Genomic DNA, 18,016 nt, shown 5'->3' on the forward strand with positions numbered 1-18,016 from the left:
GCCAACCAGAGTTTATCACTTTGTTCTTGTGATGCGGGGTTGAGAGCTGGAAAGGGCCGACAGCCTTTCGTGGCTGTGACGCGCCAGCTTTTGCTTGCATGTTGCACAACTGACTGCACAAAAAGACAAGACCTGGTTACCCACTAACCGACTCCGTCATACATATGTACATGAGAAATGTGCTGTGATGCGGTCTAGTTTAGACAAAAAGATGATCGGAACCGAAGAGGGCACAGCGGATGCATTAGTTGACAGCTGAGAGGTAAGTACTATGGCGTGCGTCATCACGCGACACCCCCTTGTATCCCTGACCCGCTGCTTCACGATAACAGAGGTTCCATTGCGCAATGACGCATCGTCCTGGGTATCCTGGCTTTTGTGTTCGCGTACCTACTTGCACAAGCGCAACTATTCCTGGACTACTGACGGGCTGGAGATCTCGTATTTGCGTGTAGAAAAACAGCAAAGCATCCATCATGAAACCTCATACCTGCCATTACTAGCTCCTTGACGCCATTCTTATCGCTTCTTCTCTTCGTACATTCACATGTAATCTCCAGTGACCCTTCTCTGCCGCGACACGTCTCTTACTATTTGTCCATGCTCGCCTTTTCTCCTACAAAGAAACGTGCCGCAAAGACGACGTAGTCTTCCTGAAATGTCCCACATCTTTCACTCCGGACTTGCCTGAAAACACCTTGCTCATCTCCCTCGTCCTTGTTCTCTGCATATGCAATGACACAGTTCTGATTTAGCGAGGGATTGCCGTCTGGTTTCAAGGAAGTACGATTGCGTGACCTCTTGGTAGAGACATCATCGGAGGCTTTACGCTTCTTGGCGTTTGAAGACGGAGCTGCTTTGACCGCCGAACTCAAGATATGTGGAAACAATGTAGGGTGAGAACGGTCGGGACTTGGTAGAATTACGTGCTCGTTTAAGCCATCCGCCGGTCGAACAGGCACTGAGGTAATTGGGTTAGTCTGTTCAGACTGAAGTTTGTATTCCATAGACTCTAAACCAATATTAGGGGTGGTATGCAGGCTAGAGAGAGGAGATGCTTCGCGCAACATCTCTTCTGGTCTCCCAAACAAAGGTGAGTTCGTTTCGGGACTTTGAACCGCAAACAAGCTACTGCCTGGTGAAGCGCGACGATCATAATTGTTCTTTGTGGAAAGCCCAGAGTCCTTCTCTGATTGAGCAAAGAGACGAGCGTCGTTCAGCTGCAATGTGTCAGGCTTACGGCAAAGATCAGCTGACTCGTTCTCTCCCACAATCACCTCATCCTGAGACTGGTATATATGGGGGGTTTCTTTGAGAGACACATCCATGCTAGAATTCTCGGATGATGTGGGCGCTGACGTATTCATGTGGACTGCAATTTTCTCTGGTTGGCTGATGCTGGCAGATGTGTCCCTGGATTTTGATGATTCAAGGCATTCATTCATGCTCGTTGAATGGCCGGTTTGAGGCTCGGGACATACTGGCCTTCTTGATCCTACTGTGATGCGCTTTGGTGGGTCCCACTTGTGGTCAACTGAGACGGTCTTATTCTGTCCTAGAATCACCAACCTCGTAAGCAGAACATCGCGGCCATCTTTCTTCACCATCGCCGAAAGAGTGTCCTTCCGTGGGTAGATGCTTCGTTTTGGCTTCGTGGGTACAGAATACAGCCCTATGGGTGGCGCTGGCCACTCCAGGTAGTTGTTCGATGGAGGAAGTGGCACGTATGGTAATTCAATAGCTCCTTGCTCACGAAGGTCGGGAACTTGTTGCGTCCAGAATGGAGCAGGAATCATGTTTTGAGGTGTTCTTGAACCTTCATGATCGTCTTCTGTGAGGTTCCCGTGTAAAAGCGGAGATGTGCCATCATTGAAGCCCTGAGAAGGCTGATTCGGTAAGAGATACGGTGGCGCAGATGCACTAGGTCTAAATCGATCAGACACGATGCTGAAATCTTGCATAGGACCCATCAAGAGGGGCTGATTTGGGCCGGGAAAACTGAAGGGCGAATGTTGGAGCGGACCAAAACACGGTGCAGTATCTGGTTGACATGATTGATTGCTTAGGTCGCTCGATATACTCTGTCCTCGGATGTGCTGCAAGTTGTCTGGAATTCTGCTCCATGGAGCGAACTCAGGAACAGTTGGTATGCCAGGCCTGTCTGCGCTCAACGACTTTTCCAGTGTTGACAAGCTATATCCTTGGTGGTATTCGCCTTCTGTATTCGCGTCGAAACTATCATAACCAGGCTGGATGCTGTTGAGCTCATCGTTGCTTCCAGTTTGTCGAGTCCCAGCTGTTTGTATGTCTGGGGCAGCACCATCACTTTGTCTCACGAGCGGAAAGTTCTCGTCGAACATCCTTTTCGGCGCCGTTAGGTAGCCTACACCACTTGTGAGTTTCTTACCCTCCCCGGCCGTGACGACAACGTCGATTGTGCCGAAAACTTTCCCCCTTGGCTTCTGCATATTCCGGACTTCATCTGGCATCTGCATAGCTGCAAGAGCCTCTAGAAATGTGGCGGTTGCAGGGATTTCTCCGTGTTCGTTGGCACCCCTCTCATGTGCTTCATTTTTGAAGGCGCGGCAAATATCCTGCCATCGCTGTGCTACTGAGATGGGCTCACAGTGCGTTCCAAGGCTCTCTCCTGGCTTCATCCCAGGTGGGAGGATCACCCATGGACGCTCAGCGGCGAAATCGACCCTAGCTCCAGCAAAAATCTGATGGTGTCTTTTGACGCCAGTCCTGACGTCGTGCGTAGCCATAAGCCAGCAACTATTCAGCTGCCCGTTGAAGAAGACTTCGATCTTGAGTGAAGTTTTGCGACCGTTGAGACCGGTTATGTACGTTCTGTCTGAAAGATTGACATGAAGAACAAGTGCTTTGGGTTCTTGAGAGGACGGAACGCCTACGAGGTAAAGATTAGCTTTGGCATTGTTATGAGGTGGAGTCAAGTACCCGTAGTCGCCCTTGTTGTCTCTGCGCATCCCTCTTCAAAAGCGTCCCAGCCAGCTTGTACCTGCAGAAAAGGTGCGTCTCCCAGCCAGTTTAAACGGTGTTGTTGTTCGTCACCCGGGAAAGGTACGGACACCTCATTGAGCAGCCTACTATTCTGCAACTGTTTCTCGGCCGCTTCTGACTGCTGCCTGGCATCCTCTCCCCTTCGTAGTATAATCTGTTCAGAAATGGTGTCGGCAAGTGGCATGATACCCAAGCGTGCCGACACGCCGCGTGCCAGGTATGTAGGCATGTTTGTGGGGCGGCGATAGAATATTTTGCGTATCAGAGTATGGCGCAGTAGACAGCATGGATAATAGTGTTAGGCAAAGGAAAGATTTCTCACAACCGGAATTGTGCACGCGTATACCATCTGGGATGTGTCGGGCGTGGTTGAGCGTGGTCGGGCTTTGTCGCATGGCTTGTATCGTGGACTTCCAGATCAGGTAGGCACCCTCAAACGCTCCTTCCCTGTCATTCACCGCCGGCCGCCTTGTCTCGCCAACTTTGAATGTACTTTTCCAGCCCAACACAAACATTTTCCAGTCACAGCCGTATTCAGAGGCCACTGCTCCTGCATCGTCGAATCTTCATCACGACAAGACTTTTGGCTACCTACAAGAATAAGAAAAAAAAGAGTGGAGTGAGAGAATGTCTGGAAGTACGTGGAATCAAGATAACATGCGGGATGAAAACATGAGAAGAAGAGATTGGACAAGGAACAACTGAGTAGAATGGCAAATATCTCCAAACGGCCCATCTCCAGCAATTACTCCCGCACTGGCATGCCTCAGGCTCAGAAGACGAAGAAATAATCAACGTGCCATATATCAGCTTAGTCAAAATCAATGTCAGACTCTACGAAGCCACCGCCGCTTCTTTGCTGCTCTGCTCCTTTGCTAGCCCAGTCGTCTGTGATGATACCAATTGGGGGGCCACCGAGGACGTCGCCCAACTCGCCTATTGTCTTTTCATAGATAGTGGCTATGCCACGCTCCTCCCACTCATCATCCTCTTCTTCGTCGTCAGTATTATTTTCAAAGCCTTCAAAGGTGACCGTTCCATCGTGGCCCCGCGGCTCGGCCTCTCGCTCGTTGTCTGTATCCATCGCCTCGCCCACGTCTTGATCGTCCCCAACGACACTTTCTCCACTCATAACACGGACGACAGTCAGGCGGGTGCGATCTACAATGCCCTTCAAGCGGACCTTATCCGTGGTTGTGACTGTTCGGCCATTTTCAAAACCAGGCAACAGCTCGCCTGTAGCAAGGTCGTGGCCAGTCAGTAGTGAGGAGAAGGCATAGTCAAGTTTTGAGACGAGGCCAAAGGTGGCCCGGGTGGAGCGCGTTGATGAAGTGAACAGAGGAAGGAATTCAGCGGTTAGAACGGCAATGTTGAGCAAATAGGGAATCTGGAGGTTCGCTGCATGTGGCGCACATCAGTACCTGTTACACCGACCGCGCCATGTTGCTGCTTACGAGATGCCGACACCCACACGACGTCTACCAAGCCATCGAGGTCGCGTGCCACCTCCCAGAATGCGCTATATCCTTGCTCTTCGCCAGGCTCAGGCTTGAGCTTGCGGTTGGTCATGCGATTATCCACGCGCTTCTGAATGCTGTTGATACCATGATCCAGGTATCTGATCAAATCCGATTCTCTGGGGCCACCAGGCTTGAGGGGGTGCTTCCGCGGCTGCGGCAGGGGCGAGGGGTGCTGTGAGGGCGCTGCAGAAGAGGCGGGCGGGGTAGGCAGGTTCTCTGCGAATGGAGCGCTGGCAGGACTTCTGGCTGTAGCCATTCTGCTTTGCTTTGCTTTGTTTGAGAGGCCGACGTTGAGCCCTGAGTGTGCCGTCAAGAGCGAAGGTATGGCAGCTTGGTGAGTAAGCGGCGGGCCCGAATCGTCATTCTACTCGCACAATCGAGACATGTGCCTGTCAGTGTGTGTACATATGCAACACGCTTCCCGTCAGGTACGCGTTGATGATGGTAGATTGCGCTCGCAGGATTTGGCATGACGTCGGCTGCACCTCACCCTCCTTTGGCACTAATTACCCATAGTAGCAGGGCCACCGCTTCGGAATTGGCTTTGCTTGACCATAAAATGTCGTGCTGAACCAGACCCAAGAAATAAAAGGCGCCCATAATAACCCCCAGCCCACGTGTCAAGCATGGACAGTGTACACAGCACACGTACGAACTGACCGCCGGAAAACACGAGACGTGAGCGGTGGATGGGTGATGAGTCGGTTCGGAATAGCCAAAGTAGAGTATTCCGAAGGAGCTGAGTGGTTACAGGCAGAGCACGCTGTGCTGATTAATGGGCCCGCGCCCTTGTACATTTCGTGCCCACACGCCCTACGCTTGAGTAGCAGCCCTCCATGTGGGCATCGGCCTGCATGCCTGGCCAGCCCTCACCGCGACAGAGATTTTGTTCGGGCAAACCAGCTTCGGGCGCCTCCGATTGTTGAGTGCGCGTTGAAACGTGCTCTAATTGCCTTTTACCATTTAACGGCTTAACGTCGAAAATTTGCAACGACCCAGCGTCACTGCGTATCCACTCGCCGTGGTCCGCAACAGCAAAATTCACAGACATGTCGCCCAGACCCTTCTCCAGCGCGGCGCACTTAGCACGCTTCTGTCCATGGGCGTGTGGAAAACTGCCAAACCTGCGGGCCCCCTTTGGGCATAGCGTGCAGCGCCATCGGAATAGTAGAGGCTGTCGGGGTTGGTGATGGGTGACTCCCCCGCGTATCCCATGGCAGAGCACGTCAGTCTACCCAGCACATGCATGCGCCCTTCTGGGGGTGAGTCAAGCCAAGCTGCATTTGCACAAACTGTATAAGACCGTCTTGAGCCCAGTCCCCTGGCCAAGCCCCAGACTATTGCTACGTCCTTATCTTCACATGCCACCCCAAAGTCTAATTCCTGCCTGAAATCATTGTCTATCTGCACTACCCCAGTTTCCACCTTCTCCGCGTCAGCCTGCGACCCGTCTCTGGGGGGGCTTTCTTTGTTACTTTGACACTGGCTTTTTGATACCTTGGCTGGCGCGCTTCGAGGCGTGTGCGATACCTTCAACATGCCATCCTCCTTAATCACGTCCGCAGTCGTCCACCAAGACAGAATGCACACTCTGGGCAATCAGATTGGCTACAAGGCACGCAACATGACGATGCTTGGACAGCCCACCATTGATATCAGCCTTCATGCAGACAGAGACCACCAATCCAAGTTTATCATGAGCTACTCCTCCATGGATACTATTGATGGCACTGTAACAATTACTGCGCAGCACGACACGCGCTTTGAGGACATTGACATTAGCTTTACCGGTATGTGAGCATCATATCCCTAGACTGAACCATTTCGCAGCTGACAGCCCCAGGCACCAGTCAAGTATACGTAGATAGGATGACGTCTACGCCGACTATGACGGGACGGACAGAGGCGAAGCACCGGTTCTTGACTCTTAGACAGCCTATAGACAAATCCATCTTCCCAGATCCAAGAATCTTCGAGGCGGGCAGAGCATATCAGATCCCGTTTACCTTCACCGTCCCATCGCAATTGCTGCCAAGAGCCTGCTCACACGACGTTGTCTCTGACCACATCCGCGACACACACCTACAGCTCCCACCTAGCATCGGAGATGCTGACCTTGCTGGTTTCGGCAGTACGTTGCTCGATGATTTAGCGCCAGATATGTCCAAGATCACCTACGGCATCCAAGTCAAGATTGCCCATATCCGCGGGTCCGAAGGCATTTCTGTGCTTGCTGAGAAGATCAAAAAGGTTCGCGTCAAGCCCGCATTTCCCGAGCAGCCACCTCTCAACATAGACAACAGTCCAGACTACCGACAGAGACAGGAAAGGACTGTAAAGAAAGGGCTCTTCAAAGGAAAGCTAGGAAAGTTATCGGCCAGAACTGTCCAACCCTCACCTCTCGTTATTCCAGGCGCCCGTTCAACAGAGGGTAAATTAATTACGACAATGGCCAAATTGATCCTCCGCTTCGATCCAGCCGAAGAGACCAATCTTCCGCCTAAGCTAGGCTCACTGTCGACAAAACTCAAGGTGTCGACCTTTTACGCCTCAGCTGCACGAAAATGCATGCCCACACGATCATCCCTCGCATACGACCTATCCCAAGGCCTTTATTCAGAATACGTGCCACTATCCACTCTCTGCATTGCATCCGCTCAATGGACAAAGCACGGTGCTGAGTCTAACCCACCGCCAGCAAGCTTTCTACGACGCGACTCGGGCATTAGCGACTGTTCCACAAACAGTGAGTGCGAAGAAGCTTTTGCGAATGGCATTCTTCCGGGGTCGAGCGCCTACAATCAAGGCGTCTTTTATACGACTCAAGTCCTGGTTCCCATCACCCTACCCATGACACGCAACTTCATCCCGACCTTCCACTCCTGCCTAATCTCACGCATTTACGCTCTCACATTGCAATTTTCAGTCCACAGCAGCTTGAGCATGAGCCTCAAGGTCCCAATCCAAATCTGCGCGCAAGGCAGCGACACAGGTATCGAGAATGCCCGCGCGCGCAGTGTGGAGGAAAGCGCATTCCGATCAGCTGCCGATGTGTTGGCGCCACGCAGCATTGCACCTCCATCGAGCTCAGAAGCCAGTCGCAGCTCCAGTTTTGCAACAAGAGAGGATCTGCCACCGGACTATTCGGCTTTTGCACCACCAGCCGTGAGGTATAGCGTGAGCCACTCTGTTATCGTTTGAGTGTGCAGAGCTCCTAACGGGACTACTCAACGTAGTTGACGAGTCGGTTGGCTTAATGATTTTCCTTAAAAGGCGTTTATTTCGGGTTTGCCTCCAAAAGACGAAGGTGATACACATTTGTGGATTTACCTCTCTTATTTGGCGCAACAGACTGTACGGTTGTAATATTTGCAGGACATACCCCATTCTACGAATTTGTCATATAATACCCATTAGTGTTTATTCAAAATTAGTAAAATACCCAATTGCAACTGTAATTCAATGGTTCCCCATCATAATTCATTAAACACTACCAAAATTCGTCATATGCTCCAACATGCCGCAAAAAAATGGCCATCTGGATCCTTGGCACTCCGGCATCCCGCCGCTTTCCCGCACTAGGACATCCCCCCGGCGCCCATACATATTTCCACCTCATCCCGCAAAAAACACCTACACATCCATCTCTCTCAATCCATTGCAAGTAACAAGAAAAATGGCAGAACACCCTTCCTTCACACTCGCAGGTCTGCGTAAGTTCACAAGCCCGCACATGCCGGCATTGCGCAAATCCCACTAAACAAAACCCGCAGTCGCCGTCGGAGGCACAGCAGGCTATCTCCGAACCCGCTCAACACCCAGCCTTGTTGCTGGGATCGGATTGGGAGCCAGTTACGCTTTAGCAGGTAACGTCTTTCCCCGCATATCCACCACCACTTTTACTCATTGGCACTCTTGCTATACGCAAAAAAAAGTTTCCTTAAAACAAGCCTCCGCCCATGCGCAGACCTTTTTCTTTTTGCAATGCTCAAAGTATAGTAAAAGTTAACACGTGACCCAGGCTACCGCATCAAGCAAAACCAAGACTACGGCACGGAACTTGCGCTGGGAAATAGTATCATGTTGACTGGATCGGCGGTTCCGAGGATTATTAAAACGGGGGGACGCGCGCCGGTGCCGATTGCGCTGGGGGTTACGGGTGCGCTTGCGACGTGGTATTATCAGAAGAAGGTTAGGGAGTTTAGGTATGGGGTGTAGGGTTGTGGATTGTATGTGTGAGAAGAGAATAGTGAAAAAACCATTGTGTCTTTTCGTTTTGAAATCGCTGTTTGATAAAGAGAAAGGTTGCGTTTTGGTGTTTGGTATGGTTTGATGTGGTCTTGATGTATGGAGCTACGTGATCAAGGTCGGTAGTCGTCGATGCATCTGGAACAATGCGTGGCCTGCTGATTGTAGGACGAGTATCTCCGAGGGCTTGTTTGAACTTGGTAACGATCTGCTTACTTTCTTCTTTTAAAAGAGAAAGATTCGTATTGTATTAAGTACCACTGGGTATATTCCAGCCTTTTGAACACAACCGGATCAAAGAGACATTAGGAGTGCCAATTACCTGCATTTTGCCATCGGAGCTATTTTCCACCGAAGACTAAAAAACGAATCATCCTACAATGGACGAAAGCGCAACCCCTTTGCACCCTCCCCAATGTCAATCTCGCATCCAAATCGCCCACCAATTCATCGATCGCACTAAATCTCCATTAACCCCAAACCCCCTTTAAAAAAACAAAGCATGAAACTTACACAATACCACTTCGTATCATTGAAACCCCTAACGAACCGGCACCAATTATTCGACGGACCCTTTGCATTACTAGGATCACTCGGCGTAGCCAAACACTTTTTTTTTTCACAAAATCAGTAAATCGTTAATCGAAGTTAGGAAGCTGCGATAATTACCCTATAAGGGGTTGCCATGGGATGCGCTCCGCCCTGGTTTTCACAGTAGAGATTCGCATACATCGTGCAATCGGCCATGCTCGTTCCTGCGAGGGAGAGAAAAGCTACTGCTGTGAGGATGTTGAAGTGCATTGTGGGTGGTGAGGGTTGAACTTTTGACTTTTGTAAGCTGATGAAGAGATGTAAGTAGGGCTTGCAGACTTATAGTACCTTATTCGCGGGCGCACAGCTCTTTTTCTCTCAAAGGCACTACTACCTCTGGCACTTCGACTCGGTCAAATAAACTAGAATACCATGCCTGTTCCATGCTCCTTTTTTTTTACTTTTCTTCTTCTCCAATTTCGCAATCCGGAAATGAAGCCATTGATGACCGGGCGATTTGCACGACATGCTATGCTTATTTCGGCGCTACTAAGCAACCAAATTGCTGCGTTTACATAACCAGATAGATGGCGCTTAGCGGGTTTTCGGAAGGAATTGGATGGAAGGGTAGAATAAGTGATGGTTTAGTGCAACGATTTGAAGCCTAATCCGGTGTTATTGGCGGTAATTTGGGTAAGCGCTAGCTAGATTTGTAGTAGATTATGCTACGATATATAGCTATACGACTTCTATGTGCTATTTTTGAACAAGTTACGCCTTGGTAGACTCTTTAGCGCAGTGGAATCAGGCTGTTGTGCTTCATAGCTCACTGCATCGTTGGTAGTGTTGTCATAGTGGGTTAGCGGAGAGTGTGACCACCTTTTTCAACAGTCATGAAACTACAAATGCAATTAGTACTTTCATTTAGATTAGCAGTTTAACCTTGTTACGACTTAGTGGAAGAGATTTTATCATTCATTGAATATAAAAGATTAAATAGAATCCTGGTCGAGAGAAAGACTGGCGCCTTGAAGAATGGGATTGTTCTTAACATATAGTACAGAGCCCTCAATGAATATACTTGAAAGATCGACAGGGACCAGTGTTAGCTCGTATCCGCTTCCATCTCAATTAGTCTCCCATAACCTCTTCGATGTTGAGGTGCGAGCAAGTAGTGGTGATCCTGCTGCGTAGAATAGCTATACCAATGAGACTTGAGTCTAGGGATGGCGGGTTGTTAGTGGCATTATAACAAGAGGGGTTTCTGGAATGTAACACGTTTCGTGGATTGACCAAACAGTCAATGGCTCCGCGGTCACACAGACTCTTCATTTGTTTCCCGAGTGCTGCTAGATTGTTCCAAATCAGCTATTGTATCCGCTGTCTCTGATAGTGTCTTGTAACCTTCGTGGAAAAGTCTTTTAGGATTTGGATTTTCAAGAAGGAGATGATTCTGGGATCCAGTAGTGTCCGTGGAGATGAATCATCTCATGTGATCAATCTCCACGCTGTTCTGACAGCGAATCACACTCTACTTGCTTCGTCGTGAAGTCACTGCGCAGTTATGAGATTTTCCACTTCAGTATGCTGTAAAGAAGTGTTTAGCATAGCGAATATGTAGTTCTCTTAAGGAGCTGAGGATATGTCAGGTTGAGCGTTCTGCAGTTGCGTTTTGTGTTTTAGAAACGCTGTTGTGTTCAGTGGAAACGCGCGTTTTCAAGGTATCCACCTTTACTACGTTTTGTTGGCCCTACTTTACTAAATTAAGCCCTATCTAGTGCTTACTCCACTCTTGTTTTTCCCTCTTTTAGGAAAGGAAAAAAATGCGATTTCCAGACGTACCTCTCGACCTCCAGCTAGATTTCAAAACTACATTTTCAGTCACGTAACTGTTCAATCCGATAGTCTTAATGGCGGTTCTGGTAGATCAACCGCATCACATAATCAGCTTTTCACCAGCTATCCAGACCTGGATAAGCCCAACCGCAACGCTAGCCACCCTCCCCTTGTCGAAGCTCTATACCCCAACAGATATCAAAAACGCAAATGCAAAACGCGCAACCAAACAGGCCCTAAGACTCTTCATATTGCATGCCTATGAGCTGTTAACGGGCATCTGGTGGACACAATTGCTGCTGGGACTCGGCATATGCCACCACTCTACCAAAACCGACCAAAGTGGAAGCACTATAGCATTACTATAGTAATTGTTTTCTACACTGATTATCGTAATCTCATTCTAAATCATTGTCTGTTAGTATGAAAGACCTAGAAAAAAAGGCGTAGGTGGAGCCATGCTAGAGTCTTGGGAACTTTGTCCACCAGGTAGTGGGTTGCCACTAGATATACCCAATGAAGATTGATACTTGTCGATTTCATGCACTCTAACAATTACATCTGTATTGCAATATCTTGGGTTTATCCTACCTTTGACCACAATACGTAACATACATGGGCTAGTGGCAATGCGACAGGTTCCCACGGTCGGCTAACCTGCTTCCTGTAGACGATCCTGCTCTCTCACACAAACCTGCCAAGAAACCCTCCTCGAGACGCACAAAGCCTGTTCGGATCAGACGTCGAATAGCCGTTGCAAGTAATTTGGCTTATACACAGAGTCGCAATACATTCGCCAGAACGTATAGGTGCGGTTCTGTCTATCGGCTTGATTCGGTTGAGTTGACCTACGGAATGGTCAATGGCCTGTTCCACACTAAGCTTCTAGTGGCAAGGTCTTCTTATCGGACGAAGTATATTGAAATTTACATAAGAACGGCAAGTGTAGGCATATATGCACACGCTGCTGTGCTTTGGACCATTCATCCTTCTCCGAGCCAGATTTTGGCGGGAGCGGGAGCGGGAGCGGAATACGTCACTTCCGAGTAGATACTGTGGATATAGGGCACATGATGCATACAATGCATACGCTGAATACGGCACATACGGAAAATACGGCACATATGGAGAACACGGTGCGCATGGGGAATATGTGTGGCGCGCACGGGGAGACGGGGGCATCAATGCCAGACAGCGATCACGCATGACTTTCCGTAATAGGAAACCAGGGGCTTTTCTTCCACTTCTTAAGCTACTTTTTAGTAGCAGATGATCATAATATTTGTTCATACGGAAAACTAAAATATTTCCGACACAGCTGGTTGTCCATTCCCTCTACTGTTTGGCTTTGTATGATACTACTACACCAGCACCCGCTAAGTATAGATCGAGGACAGATCCATCCAAAGTAGTGCAGCGTCGTATCTACATGCGAAGCCTTCATTTAGCACCATGTATAGTAGGAGTTACTCATAATGGTTCATTTTCATTTAAGTGCACAATGTGGACCCCTTAGTAACTAAGGGTGGATCATACTAAGTGTTTAACCCTGTTCCTGTCGTCGCATATGAACTTGGTTGGCCATCGGCTACGGAAGATTACGATACCGTGCCGCTTGCATCGAGCGGTCTCCTGCTTTCTCAAGCATAGTGAACCGGAAGCAGAACGACGCCTCACCCATTGGCTACTATCCTTATTGGGGTATGGCGACAGTGTATACCTAGTGCGCACATCAAACGTTGAGGTCGATACTAGAGGCACCATAGCGAAGAGGCTTCTGATATCCTTCTAGACTCATCATATATGACCTGCATTGATGAAAGAATCAATCGACTGATGCATTTAGGGGGACTCTAAGTTTTGTTGAGTCGAAACCAAACTCAAACAAGGAGCTGGATAACAGCGTATATCAAAGAGAACAAATGAGAGGGATATCATATTCCAAGTGCTTTTTGCTGATCGCGCGTTAGTCTGAAGATACCGATTGTGCAGGGTTGATTGAGGAGAAGAGCTGGCTTGGACCAAAGTGGATCTCGGCGTCCGGAACAAGTCTTCAGCTAACTGACGACAGAGAATGTAATATGCAGAAAACGTCATGTTCTGATAAGATCTTGGAAGAGGAGTCGGATGCATCATCGATCCGGTTCGGATCGATACAAAAATATATAAATTCTACCACAGTTCTCACATGCTTGGATTCATCATTTTTCAATCAAACTTCGTCTACCACACTCTCTGGTTTACTCAAATCCATCTAAACGCTTCCGGTTGTTTGGCAACATGGAGGCCTTGAAATCTCCAACAGTCGTCTTTCCTACCAGCCTGCCTCCACTTGTCCTCAATCCTGTCGCCGCTTCGATATTGCTTGCCGCTGTGATTGCAGTACTTATTTTAAGTCGAAAAAACAGCAAATTTCCTCACGCCAACCCTCCAGCATGGTATGCTCCGACAACTATAAATCAGTTGGACGCTGTGACAAACGGCATTAATATCGTGGATGATGCCCGAAAGAGGTTCTCTGACAAGCCATACCGATATATCAACAACAACGGAGAAATTATTGTTCTTCCAGCACGCTTTGTGAACGCTATCCGGAATGAAGAAGGTCTAAGCTTTGCGCAAGCGGTCGTGCAGGTAGATTTTGCCAATTGTCTTTATGGGTCAAAAAATGCTAATTATCCAGGACTTCCACGCTCATGTTTCAGGATTTACAGCTGTAAAAGTTGTAAATCACCAGGGACAAGTGTTGCAAAATCTTGCTAGAAAACCACTGACGAAACTACTTAGTAAGTTTAACATCAAGGAAAGATTTCATGTGGATTGAGGCTTATGATGCATCTGTCTAGATACTGTTACCGAGCCCCTAGCTTCTGAAGCTATCTTCGCAATTGATCACACCTTAGGCAATCCCACTGGTAAGACTTTGAGTCTAGGTACTCGTTCTACGATCTACATAGTCTAATACAGAGCAGATTGGCAAGAAACCCTCGTTTTGGACTCTATGCTGGACATTATCGCACGTCTTTCATCACGCGTTTTCCTAGGCGAGAAACTTTGTCGCAACGAAGATTGGCTTAAGATCACGAAGGCATATACCGTGGATACGTTCCAAGCGGCATTCAATTTGACGCTGGTACCCTTTGGTCTTCGATTCCTCATTCCCCTCTTCTCTAAACAATGCAGAGTTGTTCGTGGACATCTGCATCGCTCTCAGGAGCTGATTCGGCCCGTAATTGAGGAGCGTCGTCTACTGAAAGAACAAGCACGCAGGGAAGGAAAGCCCGTTCCAAAGTTCAACGATGCCATCGAATGGGGTGAACAGGAATGTAAAGGTATCAGCTATGATCCTGCTTCACTACAACTTACTCTATCATTTGCTGCTATCCACACCACATCGGACCTTTTGTCAAAGATCTTGTTGCTCTTGGCCAGAGAACCTGAGCTAATTGAACCCCTCCGGGAAGAAATAATCAGTGTTCTGAAAAAGGATGGATGGAGCAAAATCTCGCTGTACAACATGAAGCTGTTGGACAGCGCAATGAAGGAAGCACAAAGATTGTTGCCTAACGAGCATTGTAAGTCCTTGCGTAAGTTGTTGTCCAAAAACCCCGTCCCGCTGACGATATATGTGAAGTGGCTATGCGCCGGGTCGCAACCAAAGATATACACATCGCGGAAGAAAACATTACTATCCGCAAGGGACAGTATGTTATGGTAGACGACACCCACGGAAAAAACCTGCCCCAAAGTGAAAACCTAGAGAAGTTCGATATATACCGTTGGTTACGCCTACGAGAAACGCCCGAGTTTTCCAACAAAGCACACTTTGTAAGCACGAGCCCGGACCACCTAGGATTCGGCCACGGAATCCATGCCTGCCCTGGTCGCTTCTTCGCTGCCAATGAGACCAAGATTGCACTGAGCTTTCTTCTTCTCAGATATGATTGGGAACTGGCTCCTGGGACAACTGTCGAGCTAACTCCCTTTGGAATCAGCTACATGGTAAACCCAAAGAGTACTTTGAGGTACAGGAAGAGAGAAGCAGAGATTGATTTGGAGGCTCTGAAGTTCGAGTAGTGTGATGTAATATCACGTGATCAGACTGCAGAATATGTATTGGGACTTTCTTTTCAGAGTAGATAGTCTACCTTCTTCATTCAATTCTTGTATCGTGCCATAGTATCGAACAGATTTCTCATCCTTCTTGAGCGGTGTTGCAGATCAAACTAGGCATTGGGTATTGAGTATCGGGCATTATGAGCGATTTCAAAGGTGCTATAGTATCCAATGGAGAATGAAAAGAGGATTTTCAAATCGTATGATCTATCGCATATGATATATGGGAGATTGTGCGCATGTCTAAAAAGAAAAAGGTTGTTACATGAGGCTTTGAGCTTCTTCAGCGTTCGCGCCGACGCTAGCGCGCGTTCACCGCGTCTTGTCCATCGAGGTGAGACGTTTCCTGAGATTTGTACTCTTGCTGCATTTTAGACCAGTAATCAATACGGAGCAGAAGTTGTCAAGACTACTTGTCCACACACCCCATAGGTCCTCCACCTAGGATGTACGCTTCATGAGCAACGTCTTCGATGCATCCGGCGTGAGGAACTTGGCATAGCTGACCTGGTCGTACCGCTTTGTCTGATCGCCAGGCATCTTGAACTCGTAATCCAAGAGCAGCCGTGCCATGATAATCTTGATCTCGTTTGCGGCGAAAAAGCGTCCCGGGCAAGCATGTCTGCCGTATCCAAAGTACAAGTCCCGATCGTTGGCAGACACAAATTGCGACTGCGCTACCTCGGTTCCCTTGGCAGATTGACGCTCCCTGTAATATCTGAAACCATCAAATTTGTCGGCGTTGGTATGCACGTTTGAGTCGTAATTGAGCGCTTCCAGGGGGATTTCGATCATGGTGCCTGCGGGAATTTGCTGGCCGTTGGATAGGGTGAAGGGTTTCATGACCATGCGTTGGAAAGCCGCTACACATTCATTAGTATGTGATATGTCATAGTGAACCTGGAAGACTTACTAACGGTCACAGGGTACATGCGACCGATTTCCTTTAAAACAGAGTCGAGCTTGACGAGTTGTTGCAGAGCTTGGGCATTCAATTCTCCACCATGTGCGGCTCGCACCGAGCGAATCTCCTCCTGGAGTGGCGCGATGTATTCGGGCATGCTGGTGAGAGTATACAAGCAGTTTACTACCGTCGTAGCGGTTGTATGAATAGCCGCAAAAGTGACATCCAACTGACGCTTTACATGTTCGTACATGGTGTTGCTTTTGCCAGTGCTCAGAGTATAGTCCAACATCCACTGCATCATATCGTCGGACTTGTTCTCGGGCTTCATTCTTGAGAGGATAATAGGCGTAAAGAACTCTGTTGCTCGTCGAATTCTGTCGTTGAAGCGTTGCATTGCGGGAAGACGCGATGTCATAAAGGGTCGAAGCCAGGGGTTACAGCACTTGACTGCAAAAACCGCATCATTGAAGTCGGTGGTGAAGTTGACCGCGTGATCAATGTACTCTGGCTTTCGACATACTTCCGGTCCTACAAACATACGCCCAGATACCTGAGCTACAATATTGGCTATCTTGTCGTGAACATTTACATCGGTCCAGTCTTTGCAAGGCGGTAACTCTTTCTCAAAGGCAATGTCAATTTCCTCAGTAATGTCGTGATTCAAGCGTCCTATGATGAAGTAAGCAACGGAATAGATAGCAGCATGTTGTTCTTAGTCACCTAGTGCGGGTGTGAGGTTAGCTTTTATGCAGTGAATCATGTTAAGGTCAAGAGCCTTGTGTTTTGTATATTTGACCTCGAAAAGCTGTGGGAATCTTAGTATACAATGTTTTCACAAAACAGCGAGCACACTCACTTTATGTGCGCCGCTCATAATATCCAGAACATCGTCAGGCTTTTTTCTAAGCTCTGGTAGAAACTTAGTAGGCAATAATATGCACTCAAGTTCGCCAGTTATTAAAACGCGATATATTGAGTCTTTGAACTGCCAGCTCGTTAATTGTTAGCTACGTCATTACCATAGGAAACTCACCTTTTCGTAGCCCTGACGGTATAACTTCGTAGCATATTGTGCAAAGAAGGTATGTTCTGGTAAGCCATCGGTGAGAGCAACCAACTTCGGTATCTTCGAAAGCCTCAATCGGTGCTCAATCTTTGGGATCAGCGAAACAAACGCAACAATTATGGAAGCAACTGCAAATGTCTGCGCCGTATGGGCCCAATTACTGGGCAGTTGAATGTTCATGTTGGTCATGTGATGATAAAAGGAAAGAGAAAAAGAAGATGCTGATGATGAAGAATGAAGAGATGTCCATCAAATCTTGCAATAATATATAGCCTTGCTGCATCTGCCCTTCGGACAGCGGATGCATTGATATCCGCTGCTACGAGCAAGAGTTCCTTTCATGATGTTCATGGCTCTATAAAGTTGCGATGATAGGCGAATTGGCTCTGCGGAGCCGCCAATGTTAATTTAGCCGTTGCCGTCGGCCCCACAACGGTACTTAATATAATCGTCGTCATTCAAAAGCTTAATTATTTACCGTCGACTGCCTATGCCCCCGGAGAACGCCTCTGATTGCAACTTGAACTCTCCTCAAAGCGAAGAAAATATGAGCATAGAATGCACAAAGTATAAAGGGGACATGGAAACCTGTGTCAAATCGGTACAACGCAGCCTCTGTTCATTTTTTTTGGATCTTCCATGTTACTATCTATAACGTGTTTCATAAGCGAGCTGATCACCCAAGCGAGCTGATCGCTCCCCACCAACGCGTCAACGTTAACACTACAACGCGTGATGCCTCAACAACGCACCACTCGAATCTCCTATACT

General features: G+C 48.2%; 7 protein-coding genes across 7 annotated transcripts; 3 read left to right on the plus strand and 4 right to left on the minus strand.

Annotated features, from left to right (window-relative positions):
- Positions 1–590: 590 nt before the first annotated feature.
- On the minus strand, positions 591–3,250 carry COCCADRAFT_6001 (uncharacterized protein; the record flags this gene model as incomplete). Its single annotated transcript, XM_007715236.1, has 2 exons — positions 591–2,908; positions 2,959–3,250. 2 exons carry the CDS (start codon positions 3,248–3,250, stop codon positions 591–593), a joined length of 2,610 nt encoding a protein of 869 aa, XP_007713426.1.
- A 582-nt stretch (positions 3,251–3,832) lies between these two features.
- COCCADRAFT_6002 (uncharacterized protein) lies at positions 3,833–4,797 on the minus strand (the record flags this gene model as incomplete). The annotated part of the gene is made up of 2 exons (XM_007715237.1): positions 3,833–4,419; positions 4,476–4,797. 2 exons carry the CDS (start codon positions 4,795–4,797, stop codon positions 3,833–3,835), a joined length of 909 nt encoding a protein of 302 aa, XP_007713427.1.
- Positions 4,798–6,078: 1,281 nt separating this feature from the next.
- On the plus strand, positions 6,079–7,742 carry COCCADRAFT_99174 (uncharacterized protein; the record flags this gene model as incomplete). Its single annotated transcript, XM_007715267.1, has 2 exons — positions 6,079–6,331; positions 6,385–7,742. The coding sequence occupies 2 exons, from the start codon at positions 6,079–6,081 to the stop codon at positions 7,740–7,742; spliced, it is 1,611 nt and encodes a 536-aa protein (XP_007713457.1).
- A 475-nt stretch (positions 7,743–8,217) lies between these two features.
- Positions 8,218–8,759, plus strand: COCCADRAFT_99181 (uncharacterized protein; the record flags this gene model as incomplete). The annotated part of the gene is made up of 3 exons (XM_007715268.1): positions 8,218–8,254; positions 8,315–8,407; positions 8,563–8,759. 3 exons carry the CDS (start codon positions 8,218–8,220, stop codon positions 8,757–8,759), a joined length of 327 nt encoding a protein of 108 aa, XP_007713458.1.
- A 489-nt stretch (positions 8,760–9,248) lies between these two features.
- Positions 9,249–9,590, minus strand: COCCADRAFT_99166 (uncharacterized protein; the record flags this gene model as incomplete). The annotated part of the gene is made up of 2 exons (XM_007715269.1): positions 9,249–9,398; positions 9,459–9,590. 2 exons carry the CDS (start codon positions 9,588–9,590, stop codon positions 9,249–9,251), a joined length of 282 nt encoding a protein of 93 aa, XP_007713459.1.
- Positions 9,591–13,436: 3,846 nt separating this feature from the next.
- On the plus strand, positions 13,437–15,233 carry COCCADRAFT_37788 (uncharacterized protein; the record flags this gene model as incomplete). The annotated part of the gene is made up of 5 exons (XM_007715270.1): positions 13,437–13,790; positions 13,840–13,942; positions 14,003–14,071; positions 14,129–14,731; positions 14,791–15,233. 5 exons carry the CDS (start codon positions 13,437–13,439, stop codon positions 15,231–15,233), a joined length of 1,572 nt encoding a protein of 523 aa, XP_007713460.1.
- A 480-nt stretch (positions 15,234–15,713) lies between these two features.
- Positions 15,714–17,425, minus strand: COCCADRAFT_6006 (uncharacterized protein; the record flags this gene model as incomplete). The annotated part of the gene is made up of 5 exons (XM_007715238.1): positions 15,714–16,135; positions 16,186–16,848; positions 16,900–16,984; positions 17,036–17,164; positions 17,213–17,425. 5 exons carry the CDS (start codon positions 17,423–17,425, stop codon positions 15,714–15,716), a joined length of 1,512 nt encoding a protein of 503 aa, XP_007713428.1.
- Between the last annotated feature and the right edge of the window lie 591 nt (positions 17,426–18,016).

The sequence above is a fragment of the Bipolaris zeicola genome, assembly GCF_000523435.1.
Source record: "Bipolaris zeicola 26-R-13 unplaced genomic scaffold scaffold_101, whole genome shotgun sequence".
In the NCBI taxonomy this organism is placed as follows: Eukaryota; Fungi; Ascomycota; class Dothideomycetes; order Pleosporales; family Pleosporaceae; genus Bipolaris; species Bipolaris zeicola.